Source organism: Nansenia antarctica (assembly GCF_963989245.1).
Source record: "Nansenia antarctica genome assembly, chromosome: 4".
Classification (NCBI taxonomy): domain Eukaryota; kingdom Metazoa; phylum Chordata; class Actinopteri; order Argentiniformes; family Microstomatidae; genus Nansenia; species Nansenia antarctica.
This window is the reverse complement of record NC_137689.1, coordinates 17933018-17958011: the sequence shown is the minus strand read 5'-3', so window position 1 is coordinate 17958011 and position 24994 is coordinate 17933018. Positions and strand designations below refer to the sequence as shown.

Sequence of the window (24994 nt, the reverse complement as noted above, 5' to 3'; positions counted from 1 at the left end):
TTGGTGGAATACCCCCCAGGTTTAATTTGCCTTTGTTTTCTTTTGTTTGTCTTGTTTTTCTTTTTGGGTCAGATTTCCTAAACAAGAGTTATTGTGACACGAATATCTTTTTTCTTAAGTTGCCTTTTGTAGTTGTAATGTCGATATGACGAACATGGGGCCAACACAGCGGTCACTGACCTATCATTGTTACACTTTCAATTATTTGTTTTGCTAGCCATGCCAGTTGGTCCATAAAAGGGTCATGTTGCCATTTTATGTTTATATTTAAGAATATATGATGTATGTATCCATTGTAAAAAAAAAAAAAAAAAAAAAAAAAGAAGAAAACATCTCATATTTTGATGTTTTGTTTGTTTTGAAAAATCACGGTTCAAGGCTGATGTAGCTGTTGTCAGCAGTGTGATCACCTCGTCCTGTTGGAGTGGTCAGTCTCAGACTGGAGAGGAGAAACCTGCTCCTACCGTTCTCTCTCTACTGGTGAACCATTTCTCTCCACTGATACCTCTCTAAGATGTGTCCCTTGCCACTGTCCTCACTTGTCCCACAAAACTGTAGAGGTGAAAACTATTATGGAGAGGACCTTTTTACCTGTGGTACTTTCACCTACCCAGTCCTGTAAGACCAGTGTGGGACAGTAGGGTTGAGTGGAGCAATGCCCTGTTGACAGGGATCTTAGAGGGAGAGATGGTGCTTTAGTGATGAATCACTGAAGGGACACTGACCCTGGGGAATATTCAGTGCAACTTTCAGGACAATGCAGATAGAAATGTAGTGTAGATATCATGTTGACATCATCCTCAGTCTAATGGGATTGTGTATAACATTGCACTTGGATCTACAGTCTGAGTGTTGTCATCCAGGTTATTTCAAAAGGGCCTCCCAATTTCAGTCTACAAGGACCCCAGTATATACTTGTTCTATCTAAACAATCACGTACTGTATGTTCAATGTATTCATGTATTTGATGACCTTCATAGAGCTACTTTGGGAGATATTGGGAACCCCTGTTTTAAGGGAAGTATTGAATTATGTCTAAGGGGTTTAAGTACCATCTCCACCACTACGATCATTGGATCACTCCCGTTTTATAAAGAGTGTATGAGGGATCTTTGTGTGTCTATAAAAGTACACATCACAAAAACAAGGGATATGGTAACATTTTTGTACACTTTTTGTCTGGGTGAATGTGCACTGTGCTGTATTGACAATAAAAGTGATTTCTGCCCTGAAATGTGTATCTCATTCCTCAGGTATTGACTAATGGCTAAACCCTTAAGTTCTCATGTTATCAAAGGATACAGGTTTATTACAGATCTCTTAATGGTTATCTACTCATCAATGTAAGTCTGTCCAGTGTAAGTGATGTCTATTCATGTTTGTCTGCAAAAAACATGTCTTAACTGGTAACAGATTACATTCTCATCTAAGCTATTAGTAAAAAGAGTTTGGCCACCTTGTACACCAGACACAATCTCAGCAACTCAAACATTCCATTACTCTATTTATAGGTTGAGGCAGTTTGGATTCTGGTTCTGATTGTAGCAGTTGTTGGCTAGCTTTGTTGAAAGTTCAGGAAATGATATGAACTACTATAGGTCCATATTCACCATGGGGTGCTAGCAGGGCTGCCAGTTTTGTATATATGGCTGTGATCCCTTTGATCCAGGTAGGAAAATGGACAATGAAAACACCACACAGTCTTTTTTCTCTTTTCAATTGGTTTTGTATTTTTTTATTTATTGGATAAATGATTTTTAAAAGGTAATAACAATGTTTAAAACTACATTATCATGTCCACAGCCATTGCTCACATACCCACTGATAACCCATCTATATAGATTTTCTCCCTCCCCACACATTTTTAAAAAAGATTTTTAATTTTTCATATTTTTTTGGAGCCATACTATCATAATAAATGCCCATTTCAAGTCTCATCACACTAACAGCAATTCAATGGTGAAGGAAGGAGGATCTAGCTCTACAGGGGAGGTTTTTATTATTTCCCATTTCATATTATTCCATCAACATTTTCAAGTTACTAAAGCAGGGAAAGAGAGAACCAAAAAAATAAAAGTAGAAGAAATAAAAGTGGGGTGTGAGGGTTACTCCAGGCAACCCCGCGGCCCATCATGCCACCGCAGCAGACTGTCACAGCACAGCGACACGTCTCTGGTCTCGGCGTTTTTACATTATCAGAACATAGAAAACCACTAAAATAATTTAGAAACTAGATCCAAAATATCTTTTTTGAAAAGAATTGATTTAGATGTACAAAAACAGTCATTTCATTTCATTTTTTTCTTTTTTTCTTAAAGTAAAATTTCTTATAAAAGTTCCAAACAAGTTTATTGTAGTTCTTATTTCATTTATCATTATTATTATTATTATTATTATTGATTCATTTATTTATTTTCTGTATATCTATCAGTGCGATTGTATACCAGTGCAGCTACTGGGTCCAGAGTAAAGAAAAGAGGCTTTTTCATCTTTAATGGCATAAAAAATAAGGAGAAACTTATCTTTTATATAAAGTATAACTGCTGGTCTTTAGGAAAAAACACATTTAGAAACCCATAAATCTAGGAGGCACGCTATGGGGTTCTCTTTTTTAAAAATAATAATAATAATAATAATAACAACAATGAAAAAACAAGTGTCAACAATAAGATAAAATAAAAAAAAGTGTGCAACCACATAACTTTACTATCCTTGGTAAGCCTGGTAAGGCTTCACAGACAGAATCAATTAAAATAAAAGGTTGCTAAAGAAATCAAGACAAGTTAGAAATCGTACAAAAAACAGATAAAAAAAAGAAAGAAAGACAGAAAAGGAACATTTTATCTCTTGCAGGGGTGTTTTTTGGAAGGACAGGAAGCCAGGCCTGAAGAGCAGCATTTGGACATGGCCGGAGGCATCTTTGGTTCGTTCGAACATACGAAGGGAATATGAGCTTAAGCATTCCACAAAATATATATGCATACACATACAAGGAATGCTGGGGCTAAACCCTAACCCTGGTATTGAACCAAAGGACAATCTGTCATGATAAACTAGAAATGCCTTCACACTTTATGCTAGTGGTGTCAATTTTAACAATGGGTTAAAAAGTAATGGGCAAAAGTCAATGTTCCTTTTGAAGGACACCTACAAAGATTGTACCACATTTGACTGAGAATCAAAGGCAACGCATTATGAATGTTGACTTTAGACAGTAGGTTCGGTAAGTGAAAGTAAAATGACATTTAATTACATACATTGAAAAGTGATTCATGTGATTCAAATGATAACCAATGATTTCAGTCACGTGTCATACAATATTGACGTAAGCATTCTGATGACTTGTCTGACTGGTTCAGTTGGCAGTCAGTGACAATCGATGCCAAATCACAGCATGGCCTGTAGCTTTAAGAAACCACTTTGATAGAAGGGATATTACATGCATGACAATACTCAATGAGGCCGCTAACACATTGGACATTCTTTAAGAGGTTGTGGGAGCCAGAGCTAAGTGACAGCCTTCGACCACATCACTTTTTCTTTCCTTTTGCAATGAAATCAAACCCATGGTTGAGTATAAAGAACAGGACAGTTATAAAAACTCACAATTCAACACTTTGGGTAAAACATAAAGTGTGATTTTAAAGGGAACATTCAGTCTTAGGGTGGGCAGGGAAAGGAGCCTACAACAGGAAGAGGACTGATGACAGCCCCCCTTTACCGACTCTGCTCCCAGCTCAGGAGAGAATGCCCCCTTTAGATGCCACTATCTACTGAACGACAGACTACACCTTTAACCCCCAGGCCATGAGGCAGGGTCAGGGAGTTGGGGGTGGGTAGGTAGGGGAGGAGGTTATGTGTGACTTCTTGTCCTTTCAAACCTGCAGGGTGTTGACTTACACTGGTAGGAAAAAACACCTGTTGAACAGATCTGCATATATCAAGGATAATAAGTCTGATATGAACGATGAGTCCGCATGACCAGTCACGAAACCCGCGACCGCCCCAACATGAGGTCAGATAGCACCATTTTATTTATTTTTCTCTCTTTATGATTTATAAAGCCGTAGATGAAGCATGTTATGGATTAAACCATATAGGTCTTATACACATACATACATGCAACGAAAATGCATTGCATGTGTATACATATAGCAGACAAGTATGTAAAAGAGTGGGGAGGACTTGATTTTGCAGCAGAAAAATTCAGGTTGTGCTGTATCTAATGGACCAGAAAATGGTGCCTGACTGTTCAGCTGAGGAAATATTCTATAATCAAAGTGTTTAGCTTGTCCTGTCAATACTGAAAGGCTGTCCAATCACTGAACAGTGAAACCACACTGAAAAAAGACAATTAGAACAATAATATCTTTAATACTGTACATCTAGATATGAACTGTTATAATTTGAGTGGTCTTACGTCCCAAAGGAGATGAGGTAAGTTGGGTTTTCTATGAGATGGATTCCCACCTGCCTCACACTGTAATAACGTGTACATATACTGCAGTATCAGAGTTTAACGACTATCTGAAAAGTATTTATTTGCCTTCACTGCCCTGTGGGTTAAGGTTGGGGGTTAGACAGCAGTACAGTTCAGTACGGGACAGAGGAACATTCAGGGCACCATTTTATGGTCCATCATTTATTAAATCATTCATTAAGGCAACACAACTGAAATCTGGGTCATTTCGGTTTACTGTGGATGGAGTGCCAAAAAGCCCTTAACATTTTTGCATATAAAAAGGAAAGAAAAGGAATAACCTGTCAGTTGGTAAAGGCTGTTCTAAAAAGACGTTCAAGTACAAGCACCTCTCAAATCTCACACAACTCAAATCAAATCCTGAAGATCAAATTCTGTAGAAGGGGGCATAAGGTTATCCTCAACAATACTTGATAAAAAAAACATTGTATTACCAACAAAGCCTACTGTGTGGATGTGACTCACACATATTTAGAGAGAAAATGGCTTCGCTGTTCCTAAACAGATAGCTTGAAGACGTTTGGTATTTAAATGTAGGGCTTAATTGAATGCAGCTTTTTCAGCCTTTCCGAATTCTCTCTGTATCTCCTCCAACCAATTCAACAACTCACTGCAAAGCAGCTGACAAAACAGACCAACTTCCTCACGTTCTAGTGGCACAAATAGGCTATAACTGGTCCTAAAAAAACAAGACCTCACCAATCAGGAGCATGTTCTAAAGAGGAAATAACGGTAGGGTGAGGTGGACTAAATCCGATGAATACCAGATCAGTGTGCCAGGGGTTTAGCCTTGTACTCCAATACCGCCACAGCAGCTACTAACCACTTGAGAGCACATGGAAGTGCAGTCTTATGGGAACTGTCGTCCCACGTAAGGTCATCTGCAGATGTAAACATCATGTAGTGTAATGGTGGCCACATGTACAATTCCATCTTATAAGCCAAAGAATATTTTAGACCTACCTTCAGTTAAAATGCTACACCACCAGCGGGAGGTGAGGACCCAAATGAACAGATCTGAGACGTTAAAACCCTGGTGCCAACACATGCTCACAGATGAGAAGAGGAGCAGGTTGAGAGGTATCTGATAATGACTTGCGGCCTACTTTTGACTAAAACACCGGGGGGCTTTTAAACTGTGAGTGAACATGTAGAGGTTATCGACTAGGGGGGAGCAAAAACCTCAAGCCAACCACCCCTACAAAGCATGCATTCAAGAAGAGAATATGGCTTTTAACAGTTTGAGTATGTCCCACTAGACTCCAGTCTTATTCGATGGTTTGTCGTCTCAAACCAAGACCGTGAAAATCAAGATGGAGGCCTTTATCGACCTGCCCCTTCAAATAGTTGACAAACCCTCCAGCCCTGTGGACTACTCCCACTCACAGCCTTTTGCAGAAAGACAAAGAAGAGACCACGTCTTCAGAGCTGGTAATATTCAAGCTAAATGGCTTCCTCCGCATTTATCTCAAGTTTTAAGAGTTAGGCCAACATAAGAGAAAAAAGGAAAAAAAATAACTGTAAGCTCGAGCCAAACTAATTCGATTCAAGTTTTGCAGGTTTTATCACAAAACACCATGAACACTCAGGGGTGAATATTTACGGCTCTTCCTGGCATCATGGAAAATATTTTGGCATGATCCAATTCCTAATTCAATCTAGCGGTTTCAATCTCCTGTCGATTTGCACTTAACAACAAACTTTTAACCACACATAGAAAAGCAAACACGTGATTGTGAGGCAACGCAATAAAGAACACCAGACAAAACTGGTCACGTGGCATCACAACCCTACAATCTACAATCCCAGGTATATTAGTCCTAATATCTATTCTCATCTACATAACTACAACAGCTTACAAAGGCCAAACCAACCATAACAGTCAATAATTGTTTAGAAGATTAACAAAATAGAGGAGATACAACCTTCCAAAGCTGCTGTTGGCTTGCTACATGATACATAATGTCAGTCTACTAAGAAAGGATAAAACAGAAAAAGAAACACGTTTCCCTAATAAATGGAACACTGTAGCACAGCCTACACAAAATAAAACTAGTCCACCATATATATGACTTCCTTCCATCCACAGAATCAAAAACCTGATTAGGATTGTTTGAAAAGAATAAAGTTGACGAAAAATCTAGTATTGTTTTTTCCCCAAAAAATAAGAATACGGGGTTATAGATATAGATTTATATGCTGCAAAAACTAAATCAATAGGAGGATAAAAAGAAAAAAAGATTGTTGGTTTTTCTCGTCATTATCAAATGATGCTTATTTGCCACCCGTTGCCACATAAACGTCTGGGAGACTGTCAGCATGGCAACGGAAACTATCATCATAAAATGGTACAGTAGTAGAGATAGCTAGACCAGGAGGGGGCGGGCTCTCCTGGGAAAAGGTCCGCAGAGAGGTCCAGTGATTGGTCATGCGGCTCGCTGTCAGGAATAATGGTTGTAGGGGGGTAGAGGGTGCCCGATGCCATTCTGGTAGTGATGGTGCTGGCGGTGGGCAATGTATTCCGCATAGCTCATCGTCATCTTCTCGCTACGGTACCTGAGGAAGAGGAAATGGAAGTAATATCAATGTCTAAGACACATACCAACATAGTCACCCTTTGAGAGAGAGAGAGAGAGAGAGAGAGAGAGAGAGAGAGAGAGAGAGAGAGAGAAAGATAGAGAAAGAGAGTGTGTGTGTGTGTGTGTGTGTGTGTGTGTGTGTGTGTGTGTGTGTGTGTGTGTGTGTGTGTGTAGTATCATATCCATGGGAAGTCAGGTGGCATCCAGTGTGAGAACAGCCGTTCTTACCTGGTCAACTTAATGGTCTTCCTGAAGTCATTTGTGATGGGAGCTTTGTAGCCTCCCTTTCGTAGTAAGGAATCTATGGTCTGAATGTGGTCCCATCCTGCGCAGAAAGGGAGTATATCTCCTTTATCATTCCCTTTGAATACCCCTTCACTCTACTACAAAGATCCACGCAATGAAAGAGAAACGCAAAACAGTCCACTTACCTTGCTCCTTTGCGACCTCTGGTAGGTAGGTGGCGGTGCGCTTTGATCCTTTTTCATTGAAAAACTCTATCCTAATGCCATGAACACCCACCTAAAGGTCCAGACAAGGGAATGAGAAGGGAGGAATGAGAGACAAAATAAATCACATCAGTACCCAGGACCAACATAGGGAAACATCTACACACTTTCACAAATGTTCTTAAAATGTTCATTAAAACATAATGAACACGCATTGAAATACAATCAGTTAAAATCCTTTCTTGTATTTCACCAGACCTAGTCAACTTAAGAGGGCCACATTAGCCATTTTGACAGGTTTCTTTTGCTTATACATCACATCCTGGTGCTGCACAATATTAGCGCCCACTGTACCCAGTGCCAAATATAACCCTCCAAACCCTTCACCATTTGTGACTTGAGTCAAACAACCATTTTATTGAGGGGGGGAGGAGAGGGAGAGAGACAAGAAGAAGAAATAAGACAAGATGTGGGCCTGGAAGGTCCCTGGAAGGCCGATGGGCAGCCACCTTAGTCACGGTAGCCTGGGGGATTGTTCCCTATTATAATCAAAACATGTGGCCGACATGTTATCAAACACCTATGTCACCCCCCTAGTGCCACTCTTTAGGTCAACAAGGTCACTGCTTACATCCCTCCATGTTTCCAACAGTGAGTTTATGCATGTCTGCCTGCGTCACCCTTGGTGGAGACCGTCCAGGCTGCAAGGGACTGAGAACTGCCACTGCAGCAGAGAGTTCTCATCTCTACTTCACCCAGGAGATTCTGACTCAATTACTTCAGAGTTTGAGCTCTGTGCTCACAGTTTAGTGCTCTCCAATGCACTGGGGGGCACTCTAAAAATCAGTGGTGTGTGTGTGTGTGCCAAGTCTTACCACTAGACTCACAATAAGAAGAGATTATTTAATGGCGATAAAGTAAAATGAAGGCGGTGTGTTTGGAATGTGATGTGAAGATGTCTGCCTGTGTGGTTCTCAGAGACGTACGATTATAGAAGGAGCCGGTGTACCTGGAGGGGTTTCGGGGGTTGAGATCTTTAGTTTGTCTCTCTGGTGTCTGGTAATCATGTTCACTCCACCCACAGAGCCCAACCCTCACATCTACAAAACGACGTGTACAGTCTCTTACCTCCCAGTCAAGGTAATCACCGACGTCCTCGAAGTTGGTGAGAAGAGACACTGAGCAGAAGAGGCGTGGCAGCTCGTCCCTCGTCATGGGGGGAAAGCGGCTGTCTTTAAGGGCACTGGGGAGACAGAAGCACACGCCGCAACAAAAAGGACCGTGAGCAAAGGTTCAGGCTGAAGCTGCCCTTTACAATGAGCTGCATTGCCTTGAACAAACGTCCGACCGTATAACCTACAAGAAAATCAGGGACAATGTCTTATGTCTGACCAATGTACATTTGCATTTAATCGTCCACTGAGCCGCGAGGCATCCAGTGTTGAGAGGATGAAATCTAGCCCATTTGATAAGTCATTGAAATAGCATTGGCCCATATGTGACATCATTTGTGCTGCATTTCTGAGCTGATCTAATTTGAGTTGACCTGATGACTCTTGGTTTTGGCTCGACCCAACGGCTCTTCAGTTCCACCCCCACGCCCAACTGTGCCGTGCTCACGCCAACTCTGATTCTCTTTTTCCCCCCCTCTCTCCCACACTCCACCCTCTCCCCCCACTCAAGAATGGAAGCCTTCAACTGCTGCCACCACCCTTCCTGCACAAGACACTGTCCATGAGGCAGACAACAGTCATGCAAGTCTCCATTGCCCTTAACCAAATCACCCAGAATGATGGAAAGAGCAATCCATGGAAGCAAAGCACTGTAGCGAATAGGCCTCAACACCAGGGCTGCATGCAAGTACGTCAGAAGCAGTTGCCACAGGAACTACACTCACAAAGACAAGCCTTTGGATGAGGAGAAGGCTGCTGGCTGTACCAATCAAACCACTGTACTCACACATACAGAAGACTGCGTAGAAGGACAGACACACTAACTCATCACCTAGATTGACAAGAGTTTTGATGACATTCTGTTCAAGGGTCGGCCGATATGAAATGTTTCGTATTCACAATATTACTTTTGAAAATGTCACTATACTCTAATATCGTTTATAGCTGAAGCAGGATGAGACATGCCAGCCTGAACAAAATTAAACAAGGCTAAAAACTAAAACGTTTTAACACTAAATGTGCCTATAGCTATGCACATATCTAAGTTTCAAGCACATTTACAGACCATCACCATATGCTAATATAATAGCCCAATCCTAGGTATCCTCCTTGAGGACATGACTCTAATAATACACCACTATATCGAAGTATGGTAATTACTAAAACATATAGCACACTATACACAAAAGTGTAAACGGCTTCACTTAGCACCCAAGATGCATTCATAGCATGTTTCTGCCCAACAGGTTAAGCTCAGTGGAGGAAGAGAGTTTTTTACTGAGGGTGAAGAGGGAGCACGCATGGAGGAACCAAATAATAAAGCCTGGTAAAACAGGCTGGTTCACTCTCTGTAGCTCACATCAGAGAACACATTATCTCTCTGAGTCATTGGAGGAAACGGATCTAAAAGGTTCGCTGATGGCATGGTAACCAAAGAGGACCTGACAAGAGAGCAGATTACCTGACAGCTCAAGCAGAGTGCAGTATGTGCATGTGTCTTGTCTTTATGTGTTATATAGAATAACAATAACAAACCACAAAGGCCACAGCTCAAATACTCTCAAAGCAAAGTCTGAAGAGCCTCCCCAAAAATACATCCTCCATTTTACAAACGCCTTTACCACCAATCTCATGTCATAAACAATGGTCCCAGCCATTTCTGTAACTCCTTGTTTCATTGACCCTTCCCGTTTCCTGTGCCCGCCCCCCCCCCCCCTGCTAACATTATGGTTAATGGCAAGTTGGGTGGAAAACCTTGAACATTAACTAACTCCCAGCCAAGGGATGGGGGGAGGGGGTTGATCCTACATGCATCTGGTACAAGTACCGTACAGAACACTATTATTGAAAGTAAGCAGGGCTGGCAAACTATTAACCTATTAACCCATAGGTCTCAGTATGGATATGATATGCACATAAACACCACCCACTCTAGCACTCGTGGCACAGTAGCATCTTCACCTCAGTCTCTCATTAAATCTATAAAACGGAGTTTTTACTGAGTACCGTTGCATTCACACAGGCCTGGCATGGTTTAACCGTTTCCATCATGTTTATCTAACATACTGTGGAATACTGGAACCACTGACTTGATACCAGCCCATTTCTATGAATGGTGGGCCCCCTGAATTCATCATTCTGGATTCATACAGAGGAAGAGGGTGAACTCATCTGGGCCGTGCCTGTGACGAGCAGGGAGGTCATTTAGTACATCGTCAGCAGCCCTCCTCAACAAGGGCGTTTACGAAAACAAACAGATGATCTCAACCTTTACAAAGTGGCTTGTCTGGACTGAAAGGACAACACATAGCCAAGACATAGCACATGTTGTGCAATCCTGTAACAATGTCCTTCTCTCCCTGTAGACACTAAGACTGTTGATGTAGGGTTAGAGATTGGCATGATGGTGTTATCCGATTCCCCATCCCCACATGGAATAAAAGTATGCCGGGAAAACACCCCAGAAATGTAAAATAAAACATACCAAATGGAGACAAAAAACAACTGATGAGATTGCTATCTGGATCATCAGTATTTGTTCCAGATGTGAACGTTTTTTTGAATTCCCGGTGTAGACAGGGTCTAAAATAAGAGAGGCCTTTTGTTATTATTAATATTAAAATTAAAAGGACAAATGTTTAGACCCTTATAGTTAGAACGACAATTAACCTGACCTCCCAAACCTCCGCAGTTAGTTGACTTCACATTATACTGAACCAGGACAACGGACACACAGCAGTGCATGACATTCATATGTAGCAGTATGACATTCATATGTAGCAGTATGACATTCATATGTAGAAGTATGACATTCATAGCATGTCAGATCATTGGGAAGGAAAAGGTCATGCCCAAGGCTTCACGTCTCCATAACTCAGTGACAGCTATAGAGAAAAACAAGACGATGGTCCTCAGCCTACATTGACTTGACACGCGTGTCCGCTCTGCAACACCACCCTGTGAAGCAACAGCAAATACACTGAGGATGACATTTTGGTTGCAGACTTTCAGCACTTCAAACCTAGGGAAATGATCTTGAATTATTGAATGGAATTGAATTATTTCTAGAACAAATTCAGGAGAAGTGAGAATGCCAAGGGAGGGCAAATCATATGAAAACCAAAACCATAGGTTAGCGTAAGCCTTCAGCCAGAGAGCAGACATCTGTTTGACTAAGTACATGATCAGACAGCTACTTGGTTCAATTTTATGTAAGACATGAAGGATATTATTTTTCATGAAAGGAGTATAACATTACTGTTGGAGGCAAAGACCAGGAGGCCCCTGTTTTCACAGAAGTAACCCAGGCCTCCCTAATGATATTAGATCCCACAGAGGCGGGCCAAGAAAGGCAGGCAGGGTGAACACAAACAGCCTGCTGGCATCCTTATCTGGATTCTTCCCTGTTTTAGTTCCCAATCACAAAATATCGCCCCCACCCTCCTAGCTGAAAGAAAGACTAAAAAGGCTCAGTTCAGTCATGAACACCATCAAGGTGTAGATCTAACCTAGCAACATAAACACACTGGTTGAAGCTGTTCAACAAATACATGTCTAACTAACAATGCATCAGAAAGTCTGACTAATCTTGATTTTTCTTTTTAAAGAAATGTTACTGAAAGGGCTTCTATGTTGTCATCAGAAAAAAATGAAATAAGTGACAATTGCTGTGACAGCAGAAAACTTGATCTCTCTGACTGTTGCAGTCCATGACCTCCTCTATAGGCCCCAGTGTGGAATCATCCTAGCAACAGTGCTGGCCAATGAGAGGCTGGCAGGAGTCTTAACTTGTAGCCAATGGGAGCTAAGCTCCAGATGTCAGTGTGTAGGCCTATGTGCCTGAGAGAGAGTGTGTGTGTGTGTGTGTGTGTGTGTGTGTGTGTGTGTGTGTGTGTGTGTGTGTGTGTGTGTGTGTGTGTAAAAGAGCGATAGGGAGAGAGCTACAGTTCAGCTTTTTGTGCACCCCCTGCCCATTCTAATACAGCATGTTATTTTTTCCTGTCCACCTGCCTCTCCCCTGTTGAGGTATTATGGGCCATTTCCCTTCATGAACCAACAGAAACAAAATGGTTTCTCTGATAGTCGGGGGTCTTTTTCAAAAGCTGAATAAGAATAGACAGATACAACTTTATCACCACCCAGAGACTTCGGAACTGTACAGACATTTTAGAAAGGGAAACAGTAGTCAACGGTTTTTGTCTCTTGGTGTTCATGGCAGAGAGATGTGACAGGCAGTTCCTCTGGAAACTCCATTAGACAACAGAGGGAACACAGACACGGGGGCCCCCTGATAGATCTTCCTCTCCTCTCTCCATCGCTGCTCACTCGACCGGCCAGAACTAGCTGCTGCTCTACTTTAATGCTTCACTGAGTGAGTGTCAGAAGAAAAGATGGGTTACAGCAGTTTAGCCTGTGAAGACAATAAGGTTGGGGAAACCTTTTTCATGTCTATATTAAGAAAGCGGCTTACCTGGTAAGGGTGTACTCCCTGAGTCCTGAATGCAGGTTCATGGCAGAAAATGTACCTATACAACCCCTCAACCGCTTGTCTCTGCCTATTTTCCATGTGACAAACAGCGGGCTGAAAGAGAAGGGAGACAACATTGAGGTCACTGGAGATTCAGATTGTAAAATACAAGATGAAAACACTCATAGTCTAGGCTAGGTTATACAAACTATTTGAAATGGTTTCCACTAAGAAATAGAGACAAACAATTGTTGAGGCAATACTTTCATTGATCTTTCACTGGTGGAACTCTTTCAGTGGTGAGATCAGACACTTCTGTTTCTGATGATTTTATCAATTAAGAACAGGTTCATATCGGGGGGGGGGGGGGGTTATTGACTGACATCACACAGTCTAATAGCCGATATATGAAATACGACATGGAGGTTGATGTTAACAATTTGCTCCATCAAAACCAATCATATTTATTTGGTTTATCTAATATCTTATTAGTATATCTAATATATGTTAGTCAGATGCTCTCTGGTTATTTTCTGTAGCTGTAAAAACCCATACAGGTTCCACTGTTTGCTAATTATTTCCTTATGGACTCTGTAGCACACATTGTAAGCCTGACTGAGCGAGGCAGCAGTGACATTTTGTCTGTGGTATGTGTGCTCAAAGAATGCTGTGCACCGATCGTTCCTGAAATCAACTGAACTGACACACAGTGAACTGACACACAGATAGAGTAGTCTACATGTTAAAGACACTAGTCTTGCCAACAAAAAAGCCCAAACCCAAAGGGATAGGCTACCACATTTAAGATGACACAACAAAAATATGAAATCCTTCAATCCAGGGAATAACCCAGATGTGGGTGTCCACAGTTAATCAACTAAAACCCTTTTCAGCTCCACCACTTCACCATCAATTCACCTTAGAACAAGATTAGCCACTTTTTCCCCTATCAATTATCTGAGGATTACTTTGAGGATCTCCCAATTCTATTGCCTCACACTGAAAGCTAAAGCCTGCCTAGGTTCATACAGCACAGAGTTCTATGAGGAGTACCTTTACCTTTGTTCAGTAAAGTACTGAGTCAGCACATTCACATAATGGCTAGCTAGTCACAATATTGGCAGATAAGGATGATGGTGATGGTGATGGTGATGATGATGGACACCTCATTCATTGTTAAGTGGATGTCTCAGCTCTGAGATGAGTATTAAATGACTTATTTTCTATAAACGAAATTCTTCAGAAAAGAGCAAAGCACCTTATGGGTGTAGAAGACTTAGGCTACCTATCAGGATGAACATCAAAAAACAGAGTGCCAGGGAAAGGGAAATCGTATAAAAAGAGTAAACTATTCTTAGTATCAATGCCTTTCTTGAGGTTCATGTATAATTAACAGCTAGGGGAGATGGAGGGAAGCCAGGCAGGGAGGACATCATAGCTAGAGGAAAGGAGCTGGCAAGAAGGAATCAGAAGCTGAATCTGTGTCTTAAAATCAGTCAATCCGCATTTAAATCAACTACTGTCACCACAGACAGCACTCAATGAGTGTCTGAAAAAAAGTATAGTGGACAATCACTTCACTGTGCCCTTTAGTCTCAGAAGAGGAAGAGAGAGAGAGAGAGAGATTAATTTATATATGTCTATGTCAGAGCGAGAGAGGCATGAACATAACATGTGAGAGAGTAAAAAATACAACCACAGTGAGATTCATAATGGTCCATTCTAATAAGAAGTGATCTCTAGGACGACAGACATCTCCATGCTTAGGGGTGAGGGGCTGTAAATGGGTTGACTTCATCAAAGAGATAAGCTCCTCCAGACTGCCAATGAGTCAGGCCCCTCCATGGCTTTGCAGCAGAGAGACCCACCCCAACCCCAGAGACTGACGGTTTCAGTCTGCAGCGTCCTCCTTAAGATGAATCGCGTTTAATCTCGCAGAGGAAGCTTGGCAAATAAGGTGATCAGCAGCCTGAGAGTGTGTGCGAGCAACGCCATTAATCTATAAGAAAACAAGGGGGCAAAGGTTGGGACAGTCAACATTAGGGGTGGGCATCGACGATCGATAATTGATCGATAAGGATCTTGGTCGATCACAAAATAAAAAATGTGGTCGATCACAAAAAAAAAAAAAAAAAAATTCCCCTAGTCAACATGGGTTGCAGCAGTGACCCCCAGCTCACTAGTTTTACGGCCAGTCTTACGTTTCTCTCTGACAACGGCTGGAGGTTCCCTTCAAGATCTGTGAAATTCTGCAACATACGTTGAAATGTGTCCCATTATTGAACAATGTGTTGTGTTGTAATAGGTGTATTCTATAATACCGTACAAAACAAATGGGCACTTCCAGCCATCTTGGTTTCCGGATGTGTGACAATGGCAGTTGCATTAAGGCCTGTATGCTATGTAAACACTCTACAGTGAGTGTTACCAGCATGAGAAAGGATTATAGGGAACATTTTTGACACGCAGCCAGGGTTGACGGGTTCACTGCATTACAAAAGCCAGACTCGAGTCAACATTGATTTCTCTTAATGAACTGCTGATGAATCAATCACACGATGGGGTCCAAGCAAACCAGAGAATCTGTAGGCCGATAAAAAAATAAAAAAAATAAACTTGTGGCTGACTCATCAAAATAGTTAACAGGACAATAGAGCACTGCAGATATCAAAGGAAGGGGGAGGGCGGGTTTGAACAGTTAGAAGAACGCAGCCATCTGGTTTAGTGTTCAGGTGACACACCCTTGTTGTGGTCTTTGTGTCCTCAAAGTCACATACCACATGTTAATGAAATGTTAATTATTCCCTGGACTCCTATTATGTGCTCACTATCTAGAGTGCTATCCAGGCTCTTTTTTTCCCTCACTACTCTGCCTCTCTTGGCTGAGGTCCCACCCTGTGTGCCCAATTCTGAGCAGTAATCCCGCAGCCTGCCAGCCACATTCTAAAGGGATGTCCTACCACATCACGTGCCACACACTGTGACCTTGACGCTTCCACTCAAGCACCCCCCCCCCCCACCCATAGCCGTCACTATCTTCACATTCACACAGAGAGACCAGCTCCAACTCCCCCCCTGGATGCAGTCTTTTCCTGATGATGAAAGGGGCACCCACATGATCCCCAACGGTTTCAATGAAATCATTCAAACATGTGTCAAATGGCATGGTATCATGGATGGCTGGAGGAATGGAGAGCAATGTGACTCACTCATCATGGCTGGATGGATGAACGGAAAGCAGTGCGACTGATTGACGATGTGGATTTCATCCCCTTCACGACAGACGCACATACACACACGACGACACAGGTGTGACCATGGAACCCACATTTACTGTGCTCATTGCTAGTGTGTAATTACAACTAGGCCTATTGATCAGAGACACACTGACTTGGTCCTCTGCAGTGTGAAAAGCTTAGTCAATTCGTTATATCCCAATGCTAGTATTCCAATGTAAATACTACTGCACATACAATACCGTTGAACAAGTAGGCTATTTACTTAATCATTGTCATTGTTACACTGTGCTTACATTGTACTAAAATGCTTGTAACACAGTAATTACAACAGTATTTACATCGTCACAAGAGCACTAATGTGTGAAGAAGTGAATTCACTATGAGAGTCAGCTTTCTGCACTGCAGAGGGCCACCCCGAGGACACAGACAGGGTGTCTCTGAGAAGCACATGAAGCAATGGAAGATTATAAAAGGCTTTGTATTTAACACAACCCAGCTAGACACTTGAATTAGCAAGTAGGTCTAAGCCACACAAAGAGGTCTTGACAGGTACATAGTGGAACAGATATATAGGTGGTGGTCTAGGCCTGTGTCGCAAGGAAGGCTAATGTGTTTACATTGGACTGTGTCCTGTGCGCTCATTCAAAGCAAAATAAACTAAAAGAGGTTCCCAGAAACACAATAACGACCTGCAGGGGGGTTGTGTTTTGTTATTTCTGGATTAATATAGCTACCTTCACACTGCAGACTGACTGCTAAGTAGTGATTACATCACTGCCAGCCATAATCACAATCACACATTGCACAGAGGCCCAGCGCCAGTGTTCACACCTAGGGGATTTTTCAGTAAATGCATCATGGGTACCATCTATCCATCTATCCGTCTATCCGTCTATCCATCTATCCATCTGTTTAGTCGAAATTACAGTCTTATGACACTGGCATCATACAAACGACTGTTGATATGGGCGGCAAGTGGAGCTGGCATTGACTTTGAAATGGACTATTAATAATAGCAAGCATTTGGAATATAGTGTTCTCCCTAAAATCACTATATCTCATTTGGAGGAACTTTTCATTTGAGTCTGCATTTTTGCTCAGAGACAGGAACTCACTACCTTTCCATGGTCATTTCAAAGTGCTGAACTAGAACTATTAAATAGCAATTTTAGGTGAGATCTCTCTTTGAAGGAAAACCAACCAGAGTTGGAAACCACCCCCACTCCATCCCATCTGCCACTCTCCTTGGTCTTTCGGTCACATTTCCCAACATCAGGCAGAACTTTCCCTTGACCTCTAAAACCAGGGACAGTGGGCACATCAAATGGATCAACAGATTAGAGTGCATCATCACCATGGCCCGAAGCACTGGCTGCTTCCTGCTGTCACAAAACACTAATTCAAACAGTATTTCCCTGCATAGTGCTTGGGTAAATGCTGGTTTTCCAGATGCATGGAGGCTAGAGACTTGACATATTAAAATCACACCTTCCACTTCTCCAGGTTGTTATTTATGGTTTAGAAAATATAATTCCAAATGCTTTGAGATAGTTGCAAAGCATTTGGAATAAATTAAACCAAAACAAAAATGTTTGAGCTCAACTAGCAAAGTCAAATTGCTTTCTAAAACACCATCACCAGTAACAACAAATCAGAAATACGACAGCGCTGTAACAAACCAGCTGACAACTGGTCATGGGAACCAGGGGACACTACCTTCAATAGACCAGCTACCAGGCTTTTCTCACCAGTAAATCTATAAATAGACCTCTAAGTCTAATTCAAGAAATCCATGCACTTGTAAACTGAGACATGATATCACATGTCCCGCTTTCAACCAATGACTTTACACTGTCCAACATTAAGTCCTGAATATATTGAGTACATTCTACCAGTGTATGCATTTGTGTAAAAGTCTTATTTTGCTTGCATATGATATAATTAGATAGGCTATTATGTCCTTGTTTTCATATATTATTTGTCTTCAGACTGTATGACAGTTCTTTCATACATTGCAGAAGGTGCCACATATTCAGGTTGAAAACAGGAGATGCTGTTTCTGACTCCTGGAGAAATGTTGGCACAAAATGCTGACGTGAGTATTTGAGGCACGTTAGGAGCTAGACAGGGGGGGGGGTGGACATTCAATATGACTTACCACACCTACAACACTACAAATACGTGAAAGAATTGACACAATCAATGAGTAACAAATATAAGTCAATGGGGGGGTCCTATCAATGTGCTATAAATAAGCTACATAATCTTTACCAGATTATTTCAAAATGATGTGACAATTCAATTAAATGGCAAATAGATGCAAGAGGTAGGTGTTACGCTTGAAAAGAAAAGGTCTGATTGTAAAATACTGTATTTAGATGTCCTAAACCTAAATAAACGACTGGCCTGAGAGCTACTCTACAGCCCAGGAGCACAGCAGCAAGCCGGGCACATTCGCTAGCTAGGTATGCTAACCTATGCTAACCGATGGATCCATTTACTAGAGTTGGACATTTAGAGGATGATAAGGGAGATTCGTATTTTTTCCCGAAAACACGTCTGGCTTTGTATTTCCAAGTTGTCTGTGTGTAAGGCGATTGCGTTGTTTGGCCATGACATAATTGATGTTTTTTCAAAGTTTCTTGAGTTGCTATCATGGCTAGTTAACTAGCTAGCTACCATGTTTCTTTGTTGATTCGCAGTGGCTAGCAGGCAGCTACAGTATCGCCACCGGGGTCTGAATAATCCCTAGAACGACATAAACGTTTAATTTACATTAGACATAACGCTACGGTCCAGTATATACATAAGCATTTTACATGTTCTCACTGATCAGAAGCTAACCAATAAGAAAGAAATACAATTGATTCAAGTGGAAACTGTTACAAAGAGATTCAGCATTTCCATGGCTAGAACGTTCCATTCCAGCGACTAGACTACGCCACCCCAGTGAAACATGTCAACTTGGCTCAGTATCACCAAGTAAAAAGCTGAAGTTAGTCAACTTGAGACATTTTCATTCAAAGTCACTGGGCTGGTTGATTTAACTGCAAATGTTTAGGAGACGAGATGTAAAATCAGTCACTATGGGAGAGTACACTTCTCAGCTAAGTCGCTCGAGCTCCATGTCTGACGTTCACTTTGCTAGCTGGATATACTTAGTTTATGAGTAATGTGTGTCAACAATACTGGACTAGACATGTCTGAAATCAGTTGCATGAAATCATGAAATCAGGACGGAGGAACTTACTAGGGATCGTTTGTAAACCTGGGTGTCCGGGGAGGCTGGTATCCGTACAGATGGCAATAAAGCACGTCGAAACAGAAGCAGCACATCTCCGCCGACACGACCATCTTCCTGCCCCCGCCGCTGCCCGAGCCGCTTCCCGGGCTGAGGTTCGGGGAGAGGCCGGCAGAGTTGCTGTAGCCTCCCGGGGTCGGGGACAACGCGTTGTTGGTGGTGCCGCTACTACTACTACCACTACCCCCAGGAGGACCCCCCAGGCCGTTCACTCGGTTAACGTTCCCCGCCGCCACTGTCGAGGAGGAACCAATCCCCAAGTCCGAGCCACAATGTCCGGTCCCCCCTGCCACCCCGCCGCCGCTCCCCGCCCCCCCCACCCCCACCCCCCCGCCAGGACCCCCCGACCCGGGGGACCCCGACAGCTTCTGCTTCTTCACCCCGCAGCACCCGGCCGCCATCTTGGAACAATCTGCACCGACACACCGCTTCCGACCCATCACCGTCACCGCGGGAAGGGTGGGGGGGGAGACGCCGCCGACCAGACGTCCAAAATCCCACACTGCGTTAATACGTGTGACGGACCAATGCTCCACTTTTTTTGTGTGTGTGTAGTCGGACGAGGTAATAACCGATATGAGTTAGAGACTGCAATGTCACCCTATACTATCAGGCTATAGTTGCCTTTAAAATAATGCGTGATGCCTTACGCAAAATCCTTACGCGTTTTCCTTAGGGAGCCAGCTGTGGACCACTTAAAACGTAACGGTTCGATGGATCTCAGATATGTGTCTGGGATACAGGCCCCTTTCTTCGGAACGCGATACCCACACGAAAGAAAGTGATATCACCAAAGCAATCTCTCGTATAATGCAGAAGCTCGTGCACCTTACTACCCCAACAAAGCGATGCAATTAGTTGGTCAACAAGACAGTCTAGTTAAGCCAGATGTGGAGCTGACCGCTACTGCACTGCACCCCCCGCAGCACGGACACACACAAGCCTTTTTGTGTGGGAGTCGGGAGCTGGAGTACGCAGGACCCATACGCTTCAGTACGAACAGCACATTATTACGCTCCGGACCGTGAAGCTTAACATTACACCGGTTGTTTACTTTCATCCGAACTTCGAGCTAGATAACTGCCCCGATGTTGGAGGGTCCAAACGTCAAGTCGACGCAGAGTACAAGTCTGGCATTCGAGCTAAATGCAGTTTGAGCTAAACAGCGTCAGTCAGCGTCGACCAGACCGGGTCATTTCAACACGCTCGCAGCTGTTCAGATCGCACCTGCATTTTATGGCTGTGCTGGTGCCCAGTTTAAAAAATAATCTTATTAAACTCAAACGTCATATGTAGAGCTGAAAGTTTGTGGTAGATTTGTTTGGAGGTTGTCATCCGTTTATGGGGATACATTTTTTTTTAAAGAGCATTCTATTCCGTTCGTCTGAAAATCCTCCGGGTTTAGCCACCCTCGCGCTCCTCGCCAGACTCACGGCGGCCGGCTACCATTAGCCTCTGTGCTATTGGAAGAAAAATCAGCTGTGGTCACTGCATTCACCTCCTCGAATACAGGAAATATGTCCCTACGCAGAAAACGTGCTAGTCCAAGAGAAGGGTCCAGCTGATGAACGTGTAATGGTTTGGAGGAAGCTGTACTACCATATATGGTTCGTATCGTCACCGAAGAGACCGCGCCTAGAACACGACGGTGGCCGAGGAAGACCAACCGTAGCAGATCAATGATCAGGTCAGTGTTGACGCAGAAAAAGAAAAGATCGCACACGGAGCTCAGGTGAGAATTCCAAACATCGACAAAATATGGTTAATGAATCTCTTATAGTTTTATATGTATTTATTATTTAGGTTGTTGGATGTGTCACGGATTTGGCTGTTGGCTGCGCAGTGCTGACTTGGTAATCCCATGTGTGCGTTATCATAACAAGTAATGCTAAGGTAAAGTTGAACTATATGCTATTTTCGAACTTTGTTAATAAGTTCAAGAAGCTGTAGGCTATTTAGGTTGCACGTTGAATATTTTGAGCTCAGGTGTATATCACATATTTTAAAGCAAGATGAATTGAAGCATTTAAAAGTTGGACTTGGACACTTTCCAGTGTCCATTTTACCACAAGGCAGGGGGTTACCCTGTTCTTATGTCTCATTTGCACTTCCACCAGAGGTCTATTGTAAAATATGGACTGAAGTCCATCTATATTATCATTTTCATAATTTGTCTAAAAATTATAAATGGTCTCCAATTGGAAGTTTCTTTAAGCCGCATTCAGGGAATGGAACTCACTGAAATGATAGAGGGTTAGAATAATTGTTCCAGTTTTGTAATTAGAAGTTATTGTTCATAATTAAAATATTGTTGTGCTGCAAAATGTCGTGTTTTTGTCAAGTTTAATTAGTAAAAGGGAGCAGCAAGCCAAATGACGTAGTGATGTTGTCTTTCAGTGACGTCCAGAACTAGGCCAGATCACAGCTGATATGGGGATTGAGCAGCGTCATGATGACGTCTTTCAGAGACGTCCAAGACTAGGCCAGATCACAGCCAATATGGGGATTTTTATGTCTTTTCCAGGACGTCATCTCAATGACCTTTTCGTGACCTAAAACAGACGGGTGTATTCAGGTCTGTTACAGACGTAATATGGTTGTGTTTTGTTTGTTTCCTGTTTCTCCCCAGGTGACTGCTCTCCCCCCTCTTCCCATCGCCATGGTCACGGCCTGATTGCACACCTGTGCTCAATCAAGGGTGGAGGATAAAAGGCTGGGAGACATTCAGATGGTGCCAGTGGGCCAGTCTACAACTCCCAAGTTGTGTGTGGTTAAACATTTTAGCTCCAGCTGTTGTGTGGTACTACAGGTTGTAGTGTGTACCGGTGTCAGTAACTTTGGCTACTTTGCAGACTGTGTTAATTGTTAATCTTGTGTTTGGCCTTTACTTTACTTACTGCATTGTGATCTATTATCTAATCTATCTGTTACTTTGTTAGTTAACCAGTTGATATGATGCGTTTTTGTGTGACTATAATGCCAAATGTTGTGTGCCTATCAAATATTGCAATACTCATTGTTTAACCTTAAACATATGTTATGTGTGCCCACTCTCAGTAGTAAACAACATTCTTTAGGAGCAGGCACATACCATATCAAGTAACAGTGAGACCAGTTTTAACTCTAAGGACATAGGAGCCTTAGCCCAGTGGTCAGCAGCAAGACAGAACAGCATGAACACAGCATAGCCATGTATGGGAACTAATGTCACTATTGTAAGTTACGAGGTAAAGCTATTTCCCTCTCTGAGAACTGTATATAAGCTGTAACAAACATCAGTACTTTGCTTGGCATCTCTATGCCACAGCCAGGCTCGGCACCAGCCATGTCGTAGCCATGCTTGAAGCTTGGACTTAACAGAGCATGCTGCCTTGGAAACATCTGTACATGGGAATGCAACCCAGATCTGCCTAATACAATGATTACGATTCAACCTTCTCTCTGAGTCATCAATATATAATTTCCGGCCACGTGACCAAGAAAGATCTCCTTATAACAAATGGCGTCACGAACATTATATCAAATGGCGTCACGAACAGGATATCAAATGGCGTCACGAACAGGATGCTAGATTCAGCAAAACAGGTAAGGCACAATGTAATTATTTGCTTAACCTGAATTGCTGTTCTAGAACGAATCTAATTTTTTTCAAAAAGGAGATGTATTGATATTGGAAAGTACTAAATTAAAATATAGTTTGAATAGAAGGCGCTGTATAGTCAAAGACGGTGTGACTGGTCAAAACACTGAGAGTTAGGATTTATTGAGATTCTGAACTTTGTAAGGAACAAAGCAGAAGTCTATTGTGTATTAAGTTAGGGACAAGACCTTAAATACGTGATTGAAAGCACAGCACTTTGAGGAAAACTAAGTTTGAAAAGATTTGGCCATAATATTTAAAAGACTCTAAGAGAAGTTTCAATCAACATAATTGATTACTAAAATCGCATGTCTATTAACATCATGGGAAGCAAACTAGTATGAATGGCATGCAGAATGTTATCATTAAGAATGAAATGAATAACAACCATATTTCTGAACCAAGCTTCACAACAGGGCGAGAGTGTTAAAACTCTGACCCTAGGCTATTAATAGAACGGAGACTGCTCCTGTAACCAAACACACACACACACATCGAGCTACAACATACAACAAATAGACAAATTTGTCTCATATTGAAATTATCATGCAAATCTGTGTTGATTCAGCAGACATATAACATTTTGATTGATTTAGTGAACAGAGAAATACGCATTAAGACTCTAAGACTGTGAAACATCAAAGGAGGACATTTCTGATGGAGAAAACACAATTCAGCAAGAAAGACCTGGAATGTATTCTGACAATGCCTGTCAATTCTATTTCCTGACAGAATCAAGGAAATCAAGAGACATTGAGCGAAGGACTCAGAGACCGAGATGCTGTTGAGATCTGGTCTAAGTTAACCATTGCAGAAGTGGGGAGAGAATGTTGCAGATGCTGAAGGAAGCTATTGCCGGATGAAACAAGAGAAATGAGACAAACTAATGACATTTCAATGTGACAAACAATGGAAATGTTAATTCTTATGATTTAAGACAGAGACATGATGATGACAAGAGAGACTTACACATAATTTTATGTAGTCGTAATTGTTCAATTGTACTGACGCACACAACTAACAGTGTCATCAGCAGTAAACAGCTGAATTATACCATGCACACACTACTCATGGCATGAACTTACAAACTTTCTTCTAGGAATTCTAAGGGACGGGAACAACAGTCCAGATAACCCAATTAACAGACTTATGCTTAACATCTGTATTTTTGTTTCCAACTGTTTCTGAGCAGGTTAATTCCACAATCCATTGATGGAAAGCTTAAGATTTTATAGACTTGAGTCAAGAAAAGGAGGGGTGTAGTGTAATGAAAATGCTTAAATTGTCTTAAGTTAATAAAACCTATTAACGCTGTGAACAGAGGCAAGAACACGTGCAAGACTGATGACCATCAAAGAATCAAATAGCACTCCTTGTTACCAGAAACACAAGGCCGTTCCTTTGATTGAAGATCTACTTCCAGACATTGTTATATTGACATATAACGTACTTTGTATGATGGAACCGATGCCTAATTTATTTCTGATGTGGTCATTCATTGATGTTATTAAGAACACCACATGTTTTTCAATAGAAATAATTTACCAGTCAAATTAATCTTACATCATGGGGAAAAAAAAGAGTGAGCTGATATGATGCGTTTTTGTGTGACTATAATGCCAAATGTTGTGTGCCTATCAAATATTGCAATACTCATTGTTTAACC

General features: G+C 42.0%; 1 protein-coding gene across 1 annotated transcript; it reads right to left on the bottom strand.

The window, feature by feature from the left end:
- Window positions 1-1736: 1736 nt before the first annotated feature.
- On the bottom strand, window positions 1737-20128 carry ammecr1 (AMMECR nuclear protein 1; the record flags this gene model as incomplete). The annotated part of the gene is made up of 6 exons (XM_080528702.1): window positions 1737-7036; window positions 7288-7384; window positions 7491-7581; window positions 8637-8751; window positions 13152-13262; window positions 19638-20128. 6 exons carry the CDS (start codon window positions 20126-20128, stop codon window positions 6922-6924), a joined length of 1020 nt encoding a protein of 339 aa, XP_080384828.1. The 3' UTR covers window positions 1737-6921.
- Window positions 20129-24994: the final 4866 nt, after the last annotated feature.